The 23,292-nt window shown below is 36.4% G+C and overlaps 1 protein-coding gene across 1 annotated transcript in view; it reads right to left on the bottom strand.

Moving 5' to 3' along the window:
* FER (fer (fps/fes related) tyrosine kinase) overlaps positions 1-23,292 on the bottom strand; it is a gene marked incomplete at its 3' end in the record, with an annotated part of 98,944 nt that overhangs the window by 32,755 nt on the left and 42,897 nt on the right. Inside the window, exons 10-11 of the mRNA XM_009082014.1 lie at positions 6,929-7,021; positions 185-388 (exon numbers count right to left, since the gene is read on the bottom strand). Of these exons, the coding sequence (XP_009080262.1) occupies positions 185-388; positions 6,929-7,021 (297 nt within the window). The remainder of the gene's footprint in view (positions 1-184; positions 389-6,928; positions 7,022-23,292) is intronic.

The following is a 23,292-nucleotide window of genomic DNA, read 5'->3' as shown; positions in this document are numbered from 1 at the left end:
TTTCAAAATAAGATGCTGAATAACCTGATATTTCATATTTTCCCCTTGTGTCCTAAAATTACCGTTTCCCCTGATGGAAATATGTCCAACAGCTTTCATAGTTTCATATAAAGGCTAAATCTATTTGCTAGAGTAAACTATGTGGATCCTAAATTGAATATGCAGTACTATATCAGAGACGTACATCAGCATATTGTATGATAAAGTGTCTCCGTTGTCCATCTGAAAACACAGAAAGGACATATTCACCAGGTTTCCCGTGGCTCTCTCGCACCAAGAAGTCTCCTTGCTGTTTTAACAGCTCCTGGGCTTCTATTCTTGGAATTGCACCATGATACCACTCTTGCTCAGCCAATGGTTTCTCAGTGGTTGAGATTACATCAAAGAACTTGGGAAAAATATTGAAGACAAATGTTACTATCACAGTACATTTTTTAGAGTTTATTTTTACATGAAAAGTATAAAAACCAACAATAATTACTATTTCTGTATCTAAATTGCATATTTCTATTAACAAACGAAATCAAGGCTCTTACATTTATACAAGACTCTTACGCTTATACAAAAGGCATACTGATCACCTTCTTTTTTATTACCTGAAATATTAACATATCAAAAGCAAAAGTTTATGGAAACATCCATAAAACCATGAATAGATTTCACTTTGCCTGCTATTTTTCTGCCACACCAACCAATGCTTTCTCACACATTCTGATATAATATTAACACCTGAAAATTAATCCTTTATTTACCCAGACAGAAACTTCTCAAACACTAAAACATAATCAACTGATTTATACAAAGCATTTGAATTGAATAAACTGTTTCACAGAATTTATCAATTGCACCCCAAATCAATTAGTAAGTATGAGACATTTTTCCTAGCATGTACACTGTAGTGTAGAATATACACCCGAGTGTACTGTCCCTATGAACTCTATGATAGAGTTTCTGAAGACACAAAGATAGTAAGAAATTCTTTTCACTGGCTATAAATAGTAGTTAAGTTTTAAGCTATGATTTCAGACATTAATTTTAACTTGCTTACATATTTTAAGAAAACACTGAGGAAAACTTTATATTTTGTCAATGACCACTTCAGATTTATTTGTGATGGGTCTGCAGACAAACCATTGCTTAACCTGTGCATCATAAAAACCATTGCCAGAGCTCACAGAAATTCTCTCAGCCAGAGTGGTAAAGCTCTGAACAACATAATGCTGTGCATACTGCATTGTGAGTTAAGAATGTGTCCTGGGCAAGTCTGCTGAACTGCATTTAGGTAACAGCATGAAGATCCACACTTCAATGAATGACAATGAAAAGGACAAAAACAAAGCACACCATTCTGAATTAACCTCTCCTACTGCCCTGCACTGATGAAAAAACAGGCTTTTCACTCTAACATCAAAGATGATGCAGTATTTCCCCTATAGGCATGGGCAAAGAGAAAAGAAACAATTCATTGGTGCATGCAACAGAAAAATTTGACATGGTGCAGCTATGGCCATGTCGGAGTCTTATCTGCACATTTAAGGTCTTTGTCAGGAGATACTTGGGTTATGATGCCTTACCTAGCTCAAAACACACTCAGGTTCCCAGAGTGGGAACAAGTAGACCTCAGAAAGACAACTGGGTTAGAAATTCTTGTTTCTGAATATCTGCAGTTCTTTAGCACTTTCATAAAATTTCTGATATAAAAAATGCCTTTGTGGGTGCCTGGCTGCTCTTCTAAGTAATACCTAAAAGGAGTAGTTTACTCCAGGATCCTTACAGAAAACTGGAGCACATATTTGAGGGTCTGACAGAATCTTGTATTCTCAGACATAAGCAAATCAACAGACATATTGGGAGAATCATCATTGACGAAATTCTCACCAAGGAGAATTTGAGGCATGAGATTTGAAGCTAGCACTATAACCAACAGACTCACCACTACAAAGAGTGGGTTGCTCCATTTCAGATTCAGCAATAGAAAGGATTATGCAAGAAAAAACAACAGCTCGAACACAAAGTGCACAATCAGAGTTTTTAGGAGCAAAAGGTGTACTCCAAGGTTCTGTGTTTATCAGCATAGTGAACTACTAAAAAGCAGAGATATTGACTGGCCAGGAAGGTAGTCATGTATTTCAAATTCATCAACAGTTAAATACGTATCAGATGAGACCTGTCTGTCACTGTGAAATGATAGTAAGTAATTTTCTTTTTGAAATTCCTGAAAGAAAAAATAAGCTTTCTAATGTTAGACAGTGTTATTTACTCGAACATTTACTGCTCAAAGACACCAAGTTTGACTTGACAGAAAACTCAAACCTCTGTTATGTCCAGGGGTTCAGAGTAGCAAACCCTTCACCACAGAAACCCATTTCTACTTGAAATGTTTCTAAGGATAAAAGGACAGTTCAGGGACACTAAACTACTTCAAGGTCTTCACAAAGGTAGGTTAAAAAAATAAATCTGACATGCAATTGATTTTATAGCTTACTAAAAAGGAAGCCACTGAATGAATAAGAACACCTGCTTATGTACAAACTCGGTTGCAGGCTGAGACACTATTCAGAGAACCATGATCACATCCCAGAATCTTAAAAGCCTTTATCACTGAGAAAGAACTTATGGAACTAAATCAGAGCATTTTAGCCATTTGCAACTATTGTGCTGTCTGTGACACCATCTTTAATCTTCCCTCTCCTTTAAACGTGATTAAATTAATATTTATTCCTTTAGAAGGAAACCATGAAAATTCCACAAAGTTTCCTCTCTTCATTGTCTCCTACCTTACATTACCTTTACTTTTTGTCATATACAATGGGACAATCATAATCAAGGTGGTTCTTCTGATGAAGTCAGTGCTAATTACTCATGTTCTGAGTGTTACTAAAAAAGCATTATTTTTATGAACAAGTTTTCTGACTTCAGCATATTTCCTGTATGATATAATATTCACCGACTGGCTATGAAATAAAACATGGCTGAAAGCCCAGAAAGAACAGTACAAATGCAAGACATTAACCATTTTTATATTGATTTCAACACAACTGACACCACTGTTAGTGCTAATATTACCACTGCATTTTACAGTTAGATTTAAATGGAAGGTTAGCCCTCAAGGAAAATAGAGGGGGAAAAGCTACCTGCACAAAATAAAATTCCCATCTCTTTTCTTTAAAATCTACTGATAATAAATATTGACAAGCAACTTAATATGACTAATTAAAAATACCTCAAAAAACCAAGTTTACATTCTAGACCTTAATGTTTTACAATTTCACTTGGGGGATGAGATCTCTTGCTCATATGTATGTACACTCTACAGAAGCAGTTTGTGAATCAATAGCCTAAATGAAGAAATATTTCTCTTGGATTCTGTTGTTAATTTGGCTGGAAGCTAAAAATGAACAATTAACAAAATCATGCAGAAGGAAAGGAACTCACACTGTGAAATTTCTATTCTCCCTCCCAATCACTTCTTTATTTTTTTCTCCTTTTTCCTTCAAGACTTCTACTCATTGCCATGGGTTATTGGGGGAAGGGGGATGTGCCCTTACATATTTAATCACACTTTTTTTCCAAGAGGAGTAAAAGGGACTCATATACTTCATCATGCTCCTAGTGGATCTAGTACTGTCCTCTTCACTCATTGTGAGCTCCCTTCTCTTTACCTATTTAACAATCCATTGAAGCAGTATGTTTTCTCCAACAGTAAAGCAGAGCAGGCACCAGCCTCCACCCTTGTTCAAGAGAAAAAATAAGCAAACAGCAGTCTTATTTCTAACTCAAAAAATTATATACTATTCCTGTACTTATACTGTCAATGAAACAAAAATTATAATGGGGATAAAATTTTATTAAACTAGCAGTATGCTCGGTATTGTATTTTCACTTATATTCTGAATGCAAATGTTCTGTATTTCCTTATTTCAAATCTTTAAAAAACTCAAAATATTTTCTCAATATATTTTTTCTCTCACAGTGTAAAAGAGTGGCACAGACACAAATGAGAACGTAAAGCAATGCATTTAGGCTGATAATTTGAGACAATCACTATAGAAATCCTGCTTTTAGTCTCTGTGTACCTGGCTCATTCTCACATGCTAATATACCACAGGAAACAAACATTAATTCCCCCTAGTATCTTATCAACAATAAAACCCTTATCCTATAAACAGTAACAGATGTTTGTGTCAAGCTCAAATGCCTCAGTACCAGCAAAATTACACAGAAGGGCAGAAGCTGTCATTCATGATGCAATTTGTTCAGACTCTTCATTCAGTTTATACATAGCACTTCATTAGTGGTATGTGAAAGCTGCCCCTTAACATGTTGTGTTTTCTCTCCTCATTTGACTAAACTTACATCTCTTGCTATTAGAGAAAACTAGCTTGCATTTTGTCCAAGAGAAACCACATGAATCCCTAACCTTGCTGTTGCCTCTTCAAACTATACTTTTTTTCCTGTATTACCCCTTACCTTCTCATTCTGAGGACACATATGTTAGCACTGAAATGATTTACAAGTAACAAACTCCTGGCTGCTTTCGGAATTACATGGTTTCTCTATGACTTTTTTTCAGATGACACACAAAAATTAGTTTTCTCTAATTCAAACAAAGAAAATTCAACTTATTCCACCAATTAAAGATGGAAAAGTGTTTTAAGAATAGCACTACATTTAAACGAAGATATTGCTCCTCTTCTAAAGTTGTTTATACTTAGAACATATAATTTGAAAACAGGTAGTTAACATCACAATTCAGATTACGCTCTATCAGAGGATCAGTACTAGTCCTTTTCCAAATCTGCTTTGAGATCCTCTTTTATATTGGTCTATTTAAAACAAAACAAAACAATAAATTCTGTTATGTATGTTAATATTATTTTATAATATAACTTCAGTAATCACTTCATGTACTTTGTTGATGAGTAGTAATTTTTAAGTACCAGTTTATATATTTAGCAATTAAGCATGGTTATGTCAACGGGAAATAGCCAAGCAGCTGATCACATTAATAGCTAAATACTAATTTGTGAAGCGAATTTTAGCTGTATATGCATGGTTAGCTTTTCTAACACACAAGAAATCATTAAAACAAAACACAGAGCAAAACTGAAAGTTAATAGGTTTATATAGTCTGACTCTGAAGTCATTTAAGTGTCCTTTAAGTGACAGGTAACCAAGATTACACTTGTTACTCAGATTTTGCTTTCTGATTCAAATGACTCAATGCCAATCTTACTTCTACCAAACACATTTCAAGGTTTCACCAATCATACCTACCATGTAACTACACCCAGGTTTACATCAACTTCCACAGAATTAACAGTGATATAGATTAGAATGAAAATCAAAATGTGGCACCTAGCTTATTTAAAATGACACTTTAAGCCAATGAAAATGTTGACATTGACTTCCCCTGATTTAATCTAAATGTTTTATCTTGATCCTCCTCTTCATATTTTATTTATCTTTCAATTTTTCTCTGAAGAAGTTTTAGGCAGGTTTGTTTTGTGGTTTGTGGGGTTTTCTTAAAGTCCTAAGATTTATAATACACAGAAATAAACAAAGTTCAAAGTCATGTCTCACCTACAGAAGAACGGAGGTGTCAGGAACATACATTTTTATAGGCTTGCATTATGAACAGCTGCATTTTTGCATCAATTAGAATTTTTATAAAACAAAGATCATGATAATGAGTAGATTTATTGCTAAGGATATTTTAATATTTCAGCTAGGTTTTTCCCATTACTTTTCCAATGTGTCATGCAACTTTCACATTTTTCACAGGAAAAACCTTCCTGTCCTAATTTAATCTTATTATCATATTTATTTTTCCATTCCTTCATCACTAGACACAGTTTTACTCTCTATACACATGTATGTTTATTTATATAGATATATATGCAATTGCAATTTCTTCCACACATTCTGAATATTGTTCAACTTAAGTACAGTTTACTGTGTCCTTTAATAAGTCATTGGATACAATCTTGGAGCATAAAATAAAAGATCCATTGCTTCTAAAATTTTCTCAGGAATGCTATTTTGAGCTAATATTTCAGGTGGCAAGATCACAATCAAAAGGCAGGTTTTAAACAGTTTTTAAAACTCTGCCCAACTTTGTTGTTGGGTCTTCTTTCCTTTGTCAGGTTTTTCGTTTGAGTTTTTTTGGCTTTGATTTTTATGCTTTGGGGGTTTTCTTGGCTGGGAGAGTTGAGATGACCACATTTCCACCTCAAGAAAGAACAGGAAGAAGGTTTTCTAAGTAAAACTGGACAGGTCCTAAAGTAGGTGCTCAAGTACTCTAACTGGTCTTGCAAGCTTATACATGAAACAAACACAGGAAATGCAAAAGCAAAAGAAACATGGAAGTTTCTCCAACTATTAGGGAATCTGAATAAAAGCAATTATAACTAAGACACTCAACAATCATTTTTGTGGGGATTGAAGCAAGATCTATAATACCTGGTTACTTAAATATTACCAGTAGTAGTAGTAGCGGTAGTAGTAATAATAATAATACTATGCTTACACACTGGTGCCTTTACAACAAATTTGGGGAATATAGTTATTGCAACAATGGTTAAAACATGTATGACCATCTGACCTACTATAGCTAATTGCATTACAGTGCTTTTCCAGAAAATCCATCCCACAGAGAAGAGCACTCTTAGAAGTGTAGCACCAGTCTGGGAGCTGCAAAGAACAAATTCTCTTTTTTTCCTGACATGCAGTAAGTAGTTCTGACATACCATTATGTCCTGATACTATTGTGTATGCTGATCAATCAGAACAGTGTTTTTATAACACCATTTTAACATTGTTTTTGTTGATTTAGATGGAAATAATGTTGTTTCAGAAAAAAAATATTCTACTTAAGGTGCAAAAACAAGAGATTGTATCACAACACTACATTATTGATACTACTTACTGATGAGGAGCCCAACATGGATTTTGGAGACCTTATAATTCCAGCTATGGAATGACGTATAGTGTCAAATCTTGAGACTTTGTCCTTCTTGTCCTAGGATGAAAAAGCATAATCTCCAGTGAAAAGAAGCAAATCTGTATGACAACTGATTTACTGGATAATGTGTAATGTATACTCCTGAATTTTATTTAAATAAAAGATAGGGGCTGAGCCTCTACTGATACAAACTAGCAACTGTCAACCATCAGAGGGATTAGCTAACTCACGTCAATTTCATTGCTGACAAATTCTTTATTTCCTTAAATATTTCATGCAATTAAGTATAAAGAAAACTGAAATCCATCTATACTCTAAAAACAAGGGGCATAACTCTCAGTTCTCCTAAAATATGTGTCATGTTAAAAGGACAGTGATTTCCAATAATAAAAAGTCCACATAGTAAAAAAACCTTACATATGTACATTACTTAATGTATGTTTGGGTTTTTTTCATTTTATTAGCACACTGTTCACTAACAATAGACCTTTCTTAAATATTAGTACCAATCAGTGTAAGTTATAGGATCCATTTCTTTTCTGGCACGACCGTAAACCATAGGTGCGGCCACTGACTGGATTGAAAATTCTGTAAGAATAGGGTTTGCACTGGAACACTGAAACAGCCTTCAAGCATCTATAGTTCAGCATAAGACTATGCAAATTCCAAGGTCCCATAACTTGACTCAGTCCAAAGACTCTGTATTTCTTAATCTCTTACTATCAGCTCTCAAAATTAGTAACAGTCTTAAAAAAAAATAAATGTATTCTTAACACTGACAAACTGCTTGCACTGACTTTACTGCTTGCAAATCACCCTCAGAAACAGCAAAAATATTTTAATGAGTACTTGCAAAGTAAATAAACCTGAAGTAGAGAAACAACATATTAACAACCCCATTCTAATTAGCTTCAAGTTACCTAAACTGTAAGAAACTGATAATGGAGACAGACTACAATTGTTTGCCAGTATTGCAAAGAAAAACATCTTCCAAGTTTCGGATGCACACCTGTGACAGAGGAAACTGAAAGTCTGATAATGTAATAAATACACCATCAGTTTATTCCAGGACTTCCAAACAAGCAACAAAATCTATTCATTCTATACACAGAATTTACCAGTGTTTGAAAATTATTCCCAGATACAATTTAGTTTACAAGATATAGATTAAACATCATCACAGCAAAATAAAGTTAGTTATTTGGAAGTAAAATACTGCAATTTGCCTTAATTTCATGCTGTTAATAAATAAATAAAAAAAAAGGAAGTGCAAAAATCAGTCAAATCATCAAAATCCTAATAGGAAGTGTATTAGACACGGAAATCTCATTAACCGTGAGTCCACTTACCCATCAATAACGATTTTATTCCTTTTATCAGACTCAAGCAATATCATATTCCAATTAATTTTATTTTCATAACATAACTCTGAAGAATCCTGACTTTTATTTTTGCAGTATTGTTAAATTAAAACTGACTTCACAAAAAACCCTAAAAATCTCATTAACGACTGGACACAGAGTCTATTTTTGCTCATATGCTAGCTGTGAAATGACCCACTCATTTTACACACCGCTTCACAAGTTACCCATGAGATTTAACAGCAATTAACAGTATACTTCTCGTATGACAGGAGAAAATAATTTACCAACAGATGCATGAATTCTACTACACTTACCCTAAACAAACTCAGGAGTTTCCTCTCTACTGGACACTAACAGTCTGCTTATCTAATGAAAACATCAAACTACAACTAAGGTTTGACTTTCATCAGATTCTCCTTAATAAAAAATTATTTTAATGAGAGAGAGTTTTTTTGACTCAAAGTACCAGGCATGGACTGGGCCAACAGAGGACTTGGATAAGCACTGCCAAATAATATACAGAGGCAAATAGTCACATTAAATAGAATCAGTATTGAAACGTGGATTTAAGAAATAAACTTTGGCTTTGTTCAAAATGTAGCACGTGCCCTGTTCAAACTGCAATAAATTTATAAACACTATGTAGTATTTCCATAGCACTTTCCCTCTGACATACTGAAACCACTCTATATCTTACAAAGACTCAGAGTTTGTTTGCACAATGGGCATTTTCAAACACACGACAAACACAACTGTAGGCTGCACTGAGTTTATTTATTCCATTTAAGTATTTTAGGGCAACCTGGATAAAACTGAAGAACAGCAACAGTTGTCTTCTACTGGTTATTTTTTTCCCATTTTTTTCCCAGCTGCAGGTCACCTTAGAAGGATCCATTAGATTTTGGAGGAAACCAGTTTTCACTCAGGATAGTATATTAACCAGTCTAAAGAGATTTTTTTATGTGCACAGGTTTTTTTCTAAACTAATATAAGACTACCACCCAGAATAGCCCCTCTACATCTTCATACACATATATTTATGTGTGTGTATGATCTTACTAGTTAAATCAGCCTTTCAGTAATCTCTACTCTAGCCATGTCAAATTTTGAAACTCTAAGTCAAGGCTCTCTCAATTTAGCAAAGGGTTTAATAGATGAAAAGATTATATCAGGGTATTAGGCTATATAAAATTTCTGAAGGAATCTAATGGAGAACAGAGACTCTCTGTGTCCTCAGAAAGAAAAGTCCATTATAATTCCACACAATAATCATTCCAACAGACATCAGACATCTCACCAACCAGCACAAACATGCTGGCTATGTAGTCATGACACAAACTTCAAAGTCATAAGACATTTTACTGTCAGACTAACAAATATGAGATAGACACTGGAAAGGAATTAGGAGTTTTGCATCAGAGATGCTGTAGACAGCATTATGGTAGTATGCTTGCTAGCACACAAAATGCAGCCACTAAAGCATATTAGATGATTCATTTTGGTTTGAATTAATGACTTTCAGAGACATAAACAAAATGGAAGCATGATTTCTCACCTCCTTTATTTTATCCCACATCAATTTCATTAAAACGCAAACTAATCTGTGGCTCATGATATTTTAAGCAATGACTGAATTACTTCAGAATAAATTGCAGTTTATCATTCAGAAGCTAGGTATGTATGAAAATATATACAATCAGTTGACAGCATTTTAAATATATATCTTTAACTGTGTTTAAATGTACGTGTGGCATGAGAGCACATAAGACAAGGAATGCTGAAAAATGCATTGATTGATACTTCCTTTTTAGGACTAGCCATATTTCTTATCATGCCTGAGAAAGAAATAAAATTAACTACATCATAAACTAGATATGATGGGGAAGGGGGATATCACCAGGTTTAACAGTGACAAGCTGTGGGGCAACATGCCATCCAACTCATAGGGAGATATCCAGAACCTAGAGAGTGTATGCAGGTCAGAACGAGAACACCTGATAGAACATCAAGGAATTCCAGCCACTCCAGACAGAAAGTAAGCTTCACGTAAGCTTCACTGGGGGCCCAGTTTAAATGCCTCTGTGCTAACACAGGCAGCTGGGGAATAAATAGGAAGAAATGGAGATGTACTCAGATCTGCAGGGCTACAACCTTATAGGCATCACTGAAACATGGTGGAATGAGTCCTATGGAGTGTTCGAATGGAAGGATACAGGCAAGAGAGACCAGGAGGCAGTGTCAATGACCAGCTGGAGTGCTTGGAGCTCTGCCTGGGGATGGATGAGGAGCTGAACTAGAGCTTATGGATCAGGATTAAAGGGATGGCAGGAACAGCTGATTTCATAGTGGGGGTCTGCTACAGGCTGCCTGATCAGGAAGACCAAGATGAGTCCCTCCACAGACAGACAGGAGTGGCCTCAGAGCAACAAGGAGGTCAAGCATCAAGCTCCTTACCCTGGACTTCAAGAGAGCAGACTGTGGTCTCTCCAAGAATAACCTTTAACAATCAGATAAGAAGAGTTCTCTGACATATTTTACAAGCAACAAATTTTGGACACAGTAGTACCTTCAGTTTTCTGCTACAAAGCAAGGAATGCTGAAACCCTGTTCCCAGTTATATTACACCTCAATCAGCCTTTTTGTTCCAGTTCTCTACTTCCTTCTTAAGAGGGGAAACAATTACTTTAGTCCTTTTCAAGAGATGTCACAACAGAAGACAACCACTCTAGCAGGAGATGCAGAGAGGAAAACTAAAGCATAGGCTCCAAAAAAGAAGCACAGGATTCAGGTCCGTTGAAAAACACAAATGAAGCACTTGCTATTTTTCCTTAGGGATTTCCTCAACTGCATCTTTATACATGACGTACAGAAGCTGGGCTTCTGTGTTTTGCATGTTCATTTTGAGGGATCTTGTGCAATGTGTGATCCTGTGCATTTGAATGGATTTTTTCATTAGAATTTATCATCCATGGTCATGCACTGCAACTGCTAGGGTCTTGTGGACAACAATCTGCCCTTTGCCAAGCATACAGCTCTGTTACTGCATAAAATCACCATAAATCTTAAGAGTGCATGGGAAATAAAGCAACACACCCAAAACTATGACACAATCAAAATGACAGGCCATAGAAGTCATATTCACAACCACATTTTGAATTAACATGAACAAGACAAGGCAACGGGGCAAAATATTTTGATTTAATTGAACTGCATAATGTTAAAACCCAAAAGAGCTTTTTAGTTGTACAAATCCAAAAACAAGGCTGTATCTTAGATGTTATTACAGAAGAAAAATAGTCTATACCCTTTTTAGAAAAACAATGAAGTAAGAGGCTGGAGAGAGATCAAAGAAAAATACAAAACTGAATTAATGCTGGGACACAAACAGTAACAATCTACTGATCAAAAGGTGGAATCTTTCTGTAAAAGGAACAAAGGACAATGCAGCATGCATTGAATATTGCTAAAAACACTAGGCAGACATGTACATATAGTGATGTAAATACACCTATACTCTCATATTACTCCATTTAAAGAAAAAATCCTTCATAAATCAGATGCAAACCTTGAGCATGGATATAGAAGTTGAACATGGGGTTGCAAATGAAATCAGAGAACCTTCACGTGAAATTTAAAGGAAATATGATAAGGACTCTTCAATCACAAGAGAAAATGCTCTCAGAAAAAAAGATTTCAATTCAAAGAACATAATCAGTGATATCTACAAGATGACCGTGCTAGTACTATTTCTGTGATTTGGCTAGGGAACTGGTCCTCAGGGATTTCGATGAAAATAATTTCAGTACAGTACAAGGGCTCCAAGATAAAAACATAAAGGGGGAATTCCAGTAGCTATCGCAAATATTATGTTCAATGAACGCACAGATAAAAAAGGCATACCAGACAGTAACTGCCAGAGCAATTAATATTTTTTTTTCAAAGTGAATGCTAGCTGCATTTCTTGCTTGAAAATACCATTTCCCTGATGAAAAAGGTGCCTGAACAACACTCATCTTAAGACTTCAAATACAGACAGCAAGGAGATAAGGAACATTTCGATTTTAGAAGGCTATAGATGTGTGGTGTGAGAATGGAGTTTTGTGATCTACAAGTAGGAATTTTTCAAAATAGTTTTAGAGAAAATAATTTTCTGAAAATTATTCTCTGCATTAGTCACTTCAGTAGTGGAAATTAAAGTTATTTCAGAGACCCCCACAAAAAGCACATAATAAACTTAGACTATTACAATAACTCTGGCCTGCCTATCGAAGAATGCATATCCTAACTACTCAATCTTTGTGTGTCTGTTTTATGGGTATCAGCAAATACTAAAAGAGATGTAAATGCTGACATATTAAAAGGTGAACATACTGTAGAACATGGCTAATGTCCCTGAAGCCTATGATTTGATTTCAGATATAAGACACATCTCATGCCTCAAAAGGCTTTTCTCTTTCTTCTTTTTTATTTTATTTCATCCATGACAGAACTGGGAATCTCAGAAAGACCACACACAGAAAATCAAAGAATCATCTATATTTACCAAAAAACACTCCAAGGCATTTTGAACTATTAACATGGCACACACACAATGAGTTCTTGGCTGAAAATGAGCTGATTATTTGAATTGAGCAGATCATCTATCCTTGGAGCACCTTCCCAGGAATATGCATAAGAAAATAGGCATTTTCTTAGGAGCAGCACTGTGCAGAGACATGTAGAAATAACATAGGAGTTATTAAAAATCAAAATATTCAAAGCTAATTAAAAATATCTCAAGTACACAGTGAAACCAGAGAATCACAGAATCAATTAGGTTGGAAAATACCTCTGAGATCATTGAGTCCAATCTATGACCTAACACCACTATGTTGACCGGATCATGGCACGAAGTGCCATGTTCAGTCTTCCCTTAAACACCTCCAGGGATGGTGACTCCAGTGTGAAGTAATTAAACAACACAGATACTCAAACATCATTTTTTGATAAGGCAACATTTTCTGTTTTAAACACAAGCAACACCTTCCAAAGCACCAGAAATGTTGCATAATTGATGTACACATACTGTAAAACACTGTGCTGGATGCAAATTAATGTTCCACATTCTGAACTGCACAGGGTAGCCTGAAAAACAAGACTTATTAGTGTGAAATTTAAGAAAAGTTATATTTTTTCAGACCAAATGCATACCCCAGGCCATGCCAGTGGCCCAATAACCTGTAAGAAAAAAAGAATCACAATTCTGCAGAGCATGTCTTTATCCTCTGAAGATCTGTAGTATAAGATCTGTCTTACATCTGTAAGATATAAGTCTCCACATACAACAGTCATGGAAGGATTTTCCTTCCATATTTTTCAGCTGCTTTCTGAATCTACATAGACTACTACAACCCACTGCTGTAGCAATCAGTTGCAGCTCAATGACATATTTTTGAAGAACATGTGCTTCCTTTGAATAGTCTGCCTACTGTGGTTATTTGATGGCCCCTACTTTCTGCTTCTGAAGAGACAGTGAGCAGTCACAATTCCATACATGCTTTCTACATGTAAGCCCACACCCAACACATTGAATACATCTTTATTACATTTCCCTTCAGTCTGCTTTTTCAAGTCTGTAAAGACCAATCTGCTTACTCACTAATTCTACAGAAGCTCCTCCACATATCACAGCACTATTTTGCCTTTCGGAATTCTCCTACATCGATGTTCTAATTCAGAGAGTGAAAAATAAAAGTGATTATATGAAGCCAAACTCTTCTAGGTGGTACACAGCAAAAGGACCATTTGCATTGAGGAAAAACTCCAGTTAGATACTGGAAAAAAATAAATCATGATGAGGACAGTGATCAAATACTGAAACAGGTTGCCCCAAGGGCCTTCTGACCCTGGAGCTGCTAGAATCTCAACTGCAACAAGGCATTGTTCAGTCTGATATCACATGAAAGGTGACCCTGCTCTGAGCAAGAAGCAGGACCAGATGGCCAACCTGAGATCTCTTACAATTTAAATTACTCTGCAGTTCCACAGCATTTTGGAAGCAGGTGCACGTTAATTTATATAGTGATGTAATGTTTTCTGCTCTCTTATCTATTAATTTCCTGAAAACTTTTGGAACACTTGGTTTGTTTGTTTGTTTTGATCACTAAATAGTGACCTGATATCTTCAGGAACATTTAGATCTTATTTTGAGTGGTATCTCTGAGTTAATTGCTGGAATATGTGAAATCAAGCACTGTTTTTTAAACACTGTTAGAAATACCATGTGTAATTTGCAACAAGTTAATGAATTTACTCAACTTACTATCAAAACCAACTTGCTTTCTTACCAAAAAAAATGTTTTCTGCTCTTATGACTGCTTCTATGCACATGATTACTTATATAACAGAATCTTGAAGGTGGAACTCAGGCTAGGAAATAATATTTGTTTTGTTCAGGAAAACAACAGTAAGAACAAGCATCAAGAGCTTGGTGAAGTATTTGGAGACAAACACCTGAAAGCCTTTGACAGATTTTACTTAGGAAAGGTTTGGATGTTTTAATTTTCAATTTATTTTTTAAAAAAAGAATCCTTAATACTATCATATGATTGACCCTTTGCTTTCTTTTTTTAATCGCTCTCTATCATAACAAAATGTACAGTTATGTTGTCTGCTCTGTACTTTGTTTTAATTAGAGTTTCAGAGGACTAATTTTTCAAGCTACATAAGAAATGTCAGGAAAATGTCACATTAATCTTTGAAATAATTAGTAAATCTTCCACCCAATATGCATTAAAAGTCTTTAAGGAAGTAGAGTACTTCACAATATGGGCCAGCAATAATGTTTCCAGAAACATGGCACATTTTAATTCTTATATACCTAACAGCCTTTTTATTTTTTTAAAAGATGATAGTCTGATTTCACCAAATTATCATCAAGAGTGTCAACAGTTCTCTAGCGGAAAGGATGACTAAATGTACAGCACCTAGGCTGAGGCACTGAGACCTTGTCCAATAGGTGGTTTTGTGGAGGAAATACTACCTGAAGGCCTTTGCAATGCAGATAGGCCAGTGAGGCATTCCTTCTTTGCTTAATGAATGTATCTCTACACCACTAAATCCTAAGACACCTCCATTCACTGAGCCCATAATGATGCCAAATAAAGGACAACTAATTTCAATATAGGCAATTTAACAAACCAATTCAGACTTCTGAAAGCTTAAAGACCATTTTAGAATTAATACATACTTCAGAAAAATTAAGCTTAAATGCCATTACTTTATGTAACTGTGAAAACACTTAATAAGAAAAATGAAGACTTCCATCCTACAAAAGCCTCAGGCTGGTACGTTCAGATATGAATTATTTCACTAGTTTCAAGAGCACTGTTATAAATCAACAATGCCATTAACTGAAAGTACAAATATTTTATAAATACTTATATTCTAGTAATAGAGTATTATCAACTTCCAGTCTGTACAGCACTAGCTACAGCTAAAGGGAAGTACTTTTTCATGGCATCTTCATCCTCCTCCTTGGTTGCCACTGCCACATCACAGTAACAGATCCCCAGATACACACACACAAGTTCTCTCTTGATATAACTCTGTGTAAGCTCATGGAGTTGCAATGGGAGAACACAGACTACACTGATTGCTCCCAGTTGTATTGCAGTATCTAAAGTTCACAAAAGCAACAAAACCTACAGCTCGCATCCTCTGGCCAAAAAAATCAATGGCATGACGAACCAGTTGCTAGTCAAGGTCAGCATCCACCAGAACCACATCTTGCTCAACATTCAGGCTGTGCTGCTGCTCAAGAAAACCACGAACTACAAGTCAAAAAGCAGTGAATGAACTATACTGCTGCTGTTCCAGGCAAGAAGTGACCTGAACCACAGCCAACAATGGATGCAAGGTAAGAGTATACAAACTGAATGGGAGTGTATTACATTTCTTCAAATACTTTCCTGTTTCCAAACTTTTTCATCTTTCAAAGCACCTTGGCTCTGCCTAAAGCGCAGGTACAAGTGTGACCTCACACTGGAGCAGTCCTTGGGCAAAGGGAACGGATAAAAGGACAGTAAGATGTGTGCCACACAGGGAGCCCCACTGCCCTGGGTTGGAAGCTAGTAAGACCATGCTGGATCCACAGGTGATGACTATCTACCTCTGTTTCTAATCTATTTTTCTCTTTTTCTCTCTATTTTTCTTTTTTTTTTTCTCTCTCCTTTCCTCCTTTGCAATATATTAAGTTCCAGGCTGCACTGAGCAGTATCCCCTTAATGACTCACTAAGTGCCGCGATCAGTGCCCGGCTAAGGCTTTGTTCTCTCAGGGTATGATGAGCTAAAAGTTTGCACTGTGTTTGAATGCTGTGAAGTTTACTGATTTTCATGTTGCCAAATGTCTTATTCCACATGGGTGACCCAAAGTTCATAAGTAAAATTATTTCTTCTGGAACTTCCTGAGAATTGATTTTTTTCTCCCACTCACTGCCCAGAGTAATTCAAAATTACCTTCCTCTCAATCCGCCGAATGGACCTAGGCGTTACAGACAGATATAATTCTTAGCACAGAAACCAGAGTTTATGGTTTGGCAGTTACACACACTAACAACATCAAGATGAAGCAATCCCCGAATCAGTGAGATTTCATGAATGTGACTTGAAATTCCAAGAATATAACCACAGATTTAACAACAACATAAAGCTCAAAATATATTAGAGAAAAAAATGTTAAGAGATCATAAAACATGCAAAGCAAACCACCTCTAAGGATATTTTATATTCCCATCATCTAAACTTCACAGTTTGGCAGATGGCTATGAAAAGCACATACTTTATTATCTAGAAATAATGTGTATCAACAAACCATTTCAATTCAACAATTCTTTGGAGCATTTTCAAATCAAAGGGGCTAGTTTTATTCTGTACTTTAATACTATGTACATCCAGTTGAAATAGTTTCAGGTGTGAATGACCCAAATTCTCAGAAGAACAGAGAAAAGCAGTAACACTAGAACTGCTGCCAGAGTTGCAATCAAGATCAACCCTACAGCTGTCATTTGAAGTGACAAAGTCTTCAATGAGAAGTATGTTTTAAAACTGGTTATACACATGCATACACACACAGATTGGTATTCTTACCCTCCTTTCAAGTTAAAAAAAGCAAAAATCCAGAATCTGAGCTACACAGAAAGCTCTTAATAAGTAATGGAAAAAAAGGACATTTTCTGCACACACACACACATTATGTGGCACTACTCGTATTTGGAAAACTTTATCTCTATTTGACTAGACTGTGATAAAACATCAACTCAAAACACCAGTTTTTCTCCACTGATGATGGACAAATTATGTGTCCTGAAGTTTTCATATACTCATTTTTCCACAAAAAAAGTATAAAGGTGGAGAGCGGTTTTGGCACTTTTGGCACAGACAGTATTTGGTAATTATACTTCCTCAATTGAATGGAAAAGTTTTAGGGGGCCAGCAGTAGTTAGCTTAACTTTTTTTAAAGTTTACATCAAACTTTTCAAACTGATAAGTATTAATTAAGGACTAAGATAACTTCATTACAACCACTTACCTAATGAAAAGAGGTAGTCATCACTAGATGGGCTAATACAGCCACAGGTGAAGAACCTCTAAGCTACATTTTGCACGAGGCATGAACAATTTTTCAGTGCAGGCATCTGAAGGACCAGCCTACACGTATAGTACTCCACACAATGAACTCCTCAGATTAAACAAATACAAATACAATTCCAGGACATTTCTGCATGAGGATTCAGACTGGTGAATGTAAAAAGTCTTACAAAAGAAATTGTGTAAAGGCCTCAACTTCTAATGTTCTCTGCAACAGTCAGTAACTGAAGTAAGGAAGCAATGAAATCACCCGCAGCTACCCACAAGCATGTTGGTGAATTCCTGGAGAGCAGTGTACATGCCAAAGAATGCCATCTGGAACTGGAAATTATCTTTACTAACCACAAACTTAAAATAACAGTAATAGGTTTGCCAGAAATCCATATATACTGACACACTGCAGACAGAACCACAAGTCATTCTTCTTTTCTCATTTCTAAAAGAAGCTGTGTTGGTTATTTAAAATGTCCAAAACCATCAGACTGGAAGCCAAGCCACATTTCAGCAAAGCACAAAACAAAAACTGTTTTGAATCTTTAATTCTTGATTTGCACAGGCAAAGTTCCTCTGGCCCTACTGAGTACAATGGCATCAGTATCTTGACAAAACATGATCTCATAAAGCAAATCTGTATGGCAATTTGTAGGTAGGGGATGAGAAGGCAGCAAAGAAAATTACAGCTAAGAGCTACAAGCAAATGAGTTACTGCTGTCATGGAGGTTAGTCCAGACATGTTCCAGAAAGTACAGGGGATACAGAGCTAAGGTAAGGGACTGGTGAGAAGGACTGTTTGAGAGTTTCATCTTAGAGACACTGAAAACAAAGTTTCACCTGGTCCTCATCTCAGGTAAAGGTTCCCTCCAAGAGATTTTCTAAGGTGGATTGCATCTCTTTAGAGTATGGCATTTTGTATCCAAAGGAGAAGACATGGAAAGACAACTGAAGAAACTAACTAGATGCTGTATCAGCTGCGTAAGGGGAAAACTAAAGCTATGGGAGCAAGTACTCTGCATCAGCCGAAGAAGACAGCACCGTGCCAGCTGGGGATTATAGAGCCCAGAAGATGTCTAAATGCAGTTATTGATAAACATAACATGAACTAAATATAGCATCTGTTAGTTACTGCACTTAGTACATGTCAATTACTTTAACTAGAATGCACTACTCTCTAACAGAAGAAATTACATCATCTTTCCGGATCTCATTAAACATATTCAAAAGTTCCTTTGGATTTGGTTGCTTTTTAGCCACAGATACACACTGCAACACAACTTTAGCAGCCTTCTAAAGATATGTGCCAGACAAATCTAATGGCGAAGTCCAGATCTTAGGCATCTGAGTCCAAGGAAGTCTAGTTCCTGGAGGGGATCAGAGGCACTGAAGCAGCTATACCCTGAAGGGCCAACACCTGTTAGGGGAACAGTGGACAGAAGTCAACATGTAAGGAGTGACCAGAGAGCAAGAACAGCATCACTATGTTGCATGACCTTGAAATCCATAAGTAGCCATAAATCCTTCTATGGTTCACAAGACACCAAGACTATCCCGAGATAGCTGCGGACTCCCAGGCTCTCGGCAGGGTCCTGCAACCCAACTTCAGCAGAAGTTCATGTCAACATACAGAAAAGAGCATTCTCTTGCAGTATAGGTTGAGGAAACAACAAAGTTTTACTCTAACCTCCAAAGAAGTTCTTTGAGGCCTGTGAAGAATCCAGTCCCCCCAGACAGCCACCATGTGATTGCACCAGAGGTGCACTGTCTTTAAGTCTGTTATCATACTGTTCTGACTGGTTTAAGATAACATGTGCTGGATTCTGCCATCTACACACTGGCACCTACCAATCAAGATCTCTCTTGTAATTCCTTGACTGCATCTAGTTGACACACTGACTGTTTTCGATGAAGCCATCTGGCAATGCTGTGTAAAGCCACAAGAAATATCATTACACCTTATGTGATCTGGCAGGATGCAAAGCCTTTTTTCCTCTTCCAATAAATATTATTAAATATGAACTAATGTACTATTAAATATGGACTACAGATCTGGATATCGTATTGTGAGAGGATGCATTTGCTTTATCACAAAAAAACAAATGGAGCTATCCCCAAAGAGCTTCAGTCAGAAGAGACACAACAGGTTCTTAGCCAAATCCACATTTACATTAGCTGTATTAAAGAATAAAACTGAACCTTTCATAAGTGGAAAGACTTTGTAGTATGCTTAGATCAGGTATTTCTGTTTAACAGCTAGCACAGTCAGAATGAGATGTTTGCTTTTGGTTTTCACAGATCCCTATTTATTCACAAAATCGGCTTGCAAATTAATAGCAAAAATGATAGAGCAACTTTGTGACAGCTGCAACACACAACTTTTGCAGCTTATCTGAGGTAGGCTTAATGAGTAATCTGTGTAGGGTGCCAAAATCACAAACATCTGCCAATTTAAACAACAGAACAACAAAAATGTAAGCCCTAGAAGAAGACAGTGTACAAATTCTGCTCTGAGTAAAGCCTATGGTCCACTGAACTCATGTATAGATCACAGTTCTCTAAATCACGCCCAAACAAGATTATTCTGAAAATACAGACATCAGGGAGTAAAGACTCAGTATACAAGTCTCAGTTACCAACAAGTAATTGATTTCAATCCTATACAAGCTGAAGTTCATAAATTTTATCTAACACAATGAGCCAAAATAAATTAAGTAGCACTTCTGCAAAAATACAAAGACATTGAATTATTATGCTCAGTCAACAGATGGAGTCTTTCACATGTTTCAGTCATTGCTTATTAAAAAGGGTCTCTCCAACTTAGAAACTCAAAGTTTCTAAGTAGTACTTACTAAGCTTCCTCAAGCTGCTTGTCAAATGAAAGACCAAACTCCTCTGTTAAAGAAGAAACTCCTTCCACATCTCCAAAAAACAAGAATCAATTATTTCTATTTGGGAGTATAGTTATATATGACTCAATGCATCAACTTCTTAAAAGGTATGAAAAAAGCACCTGAGAAAAAACTTCAGTCATCTAGCTTGAAAATCTTTTTTTCCTGACTAATTTTTAGCACATATTATAAAGCTACAGTTCATTATCACACTGTTCCTGGGACACTTCAATGCCAAGATCAAATTGTAGATACAACTATCCATATAAACAGCGTTAATTTACAAATTATAGACATAAATTGCTACAGACTGAACAGATCAATCACACAAAAGCATCAAGCACTTGAAGTGCACTGAAATGCTCTAGTACAGAGCCACAGCTTTGGATATAACAGAACAGCCTGAGAAAAAACCAGCTGCATTTCTTTCAAAACCTGCTTCATTGCCCCATACAAAAATTACTTTAACCCATATAATTCCTTCAATTAATGGCACTTATGTAGTTGTCACATACTACTGTAGCCTGGCACTTGAATCAACAATCACTACAAGAGCACAACTACACTGTAATAGGATCCCATTAGGTAGGAAATGTCCAAAATTCCTACCTGCATGTTTGTCTTTTTTCCTGCCCCACAGAGACAACATCTCCCCTTTATGCTGTAACAGCCAACAAATTAACATAAGAAAAGTGAATTTGTATCAGCTGCACTGAACCTTCTTTTTCCTTGAGGATTTAGTCTTCTCTTTCAGACTAACAAAATACATGTGTACCAGAAAGTTTCTTTTCTCTTTTTACCCAGAAGTTTTTAACTCTTTTGGTGGCTTCCCCCCAGCCCCCGCAAAGCTTTCTGAATACATCTCCCCTGACTTAACAATCATATGAAAATTTGCATCCTCCTTCAGTACAATGGTCCATGGTCAGCTCAGTCTAACACCTGCTCAGCCACATCAGCTTCTTCTGCTCACGGAAAATGAATTCAGAATAAAGAGTTGAAAAATTCAACTGCACTAGAGAGCAGCTAGCACAGAAGGTGAAAACTTCAGGTTACCATGATACAGAGTTTGCCAAGACTGTCAAGAATCTCATTTTTAGCTCCCCTATCCTGTAAGTTTCCATTTCTCTCTCTCCTACCTACAGTTACTTGTTTTCATTTTTATAGCAGTTGCTAAGTAAATACTACAGGTTTCCAGAGTGAGATAATTTCAGTTATCTTAGCCATTGTGAAAGTTCTCATTACAAAGTTTTGCAAAACTAGGTAAATCTAATTTAAAGGAGAATGACAGATATTTTTATTACACATAAAGCCAAACAGTAAGTGATTTTATTTTATCTTAGTATCCAGAGCCAAGATCTAGAAACAAAACATTCACCTTGAAATTGTCAAGTTGCCTCTCATCCTCTCACTCAACCAATCTTAAGAGTGACAAATTTAAGCAGTTATTTCATTAGGCAAGCGTCCATTAGAACATCAATGCCAGGGTACAGAGGGTACCAAGAGGCTTCTTGACCAGCCTCACTTGGGAGATTCATTCACACCACCCCTGCCCATATGCCCATCAGCCCCATTTCAGCTCAGCCCAGGGCAATGAGTCCTGGCCTGAGCTGTATCATAGGTACCTGTCTTCAGCTTTGTGTCTAGTCCTGCCTCCTGAATAGATCCTACACATGTGTGTTGTAGGTTTCTCCAGTCCTACATTTGGTCCTGTGTCCTAGACAGACTTTGGACCCCCATTATAGTCTTGTCTGCAGCGCAGTCTCTGACCCCTTTCATTTTACTCCTGACAGGACTCCCAGCTGCACTCTGAACCTGATTCATCATTCTACTGTCTCTGGAGCTGCCAATGGAACATGTAAGTTTCTGTCTCTGTCACTGTGCTTAGACTCTTTGGACGGCACATCACCCAGCCTGGGGTCACACTCATATATTTTTTTTCCTTTTTAGCAAATGTCTCAGTTACTCTATCCTTAATTTGGTTCATTTCATTTTCCCTTTTTTAATTTTACAGATCTATAATCTATCTTATAGACACCAACTCTTGCATTTTGCAATTAAGTAGCTTCACAAAATAAGCAAGATTTTAAAAAAATTTTTGTCTGTATAAAAATTTTGCAGTAACTTCCAGAAAACAAACCTGCTATTGACCCACACAATCTTACAGTGCCCAAAAAGTAAAGGCCTTCAAACATTTTCCAAGAATGACACAATACTATGCATCTTGGCTGTGATAATCCAAGCTTTCTTTCTTCTTAGGATGAGGACATCAGTTTCAGAAACTCCTGGATATCTGCTATTATCTTCATGCAAATCTAACTGTCTGTCTTTCTCACAGTCTTCTAATGCAACAGTCAAAGAAAGACAAGTTTCTTGTGCCCTGTTTCTGTCCCTCCCTAGAAGGAAGTTGAGATATGTAATCCTGGAAATTTTTGCCAGGATTACAGTGAACACTAC

Source organism: Acanthisitta chloris, unplaced genomic scaffold (genome assembly GCF_000695815.1).
Source record: "Acanthisitta chloris isolate BGI_N310 unplaced genomic scaffold, ASM69581v1 scaffold12759, whole genome shotgun sequence".
NCBI lineage: Eukaryota > Metazoa > Chordata > Aves > Passeriformes > Acanthisittidae > Acanthisitta > Acanthisitta chloris.
The sequence above is the reverse complement of the archived record's forward strand: the minus strand, read 5'-3'. Positions and strand labels throughout refer to the sequence as shown.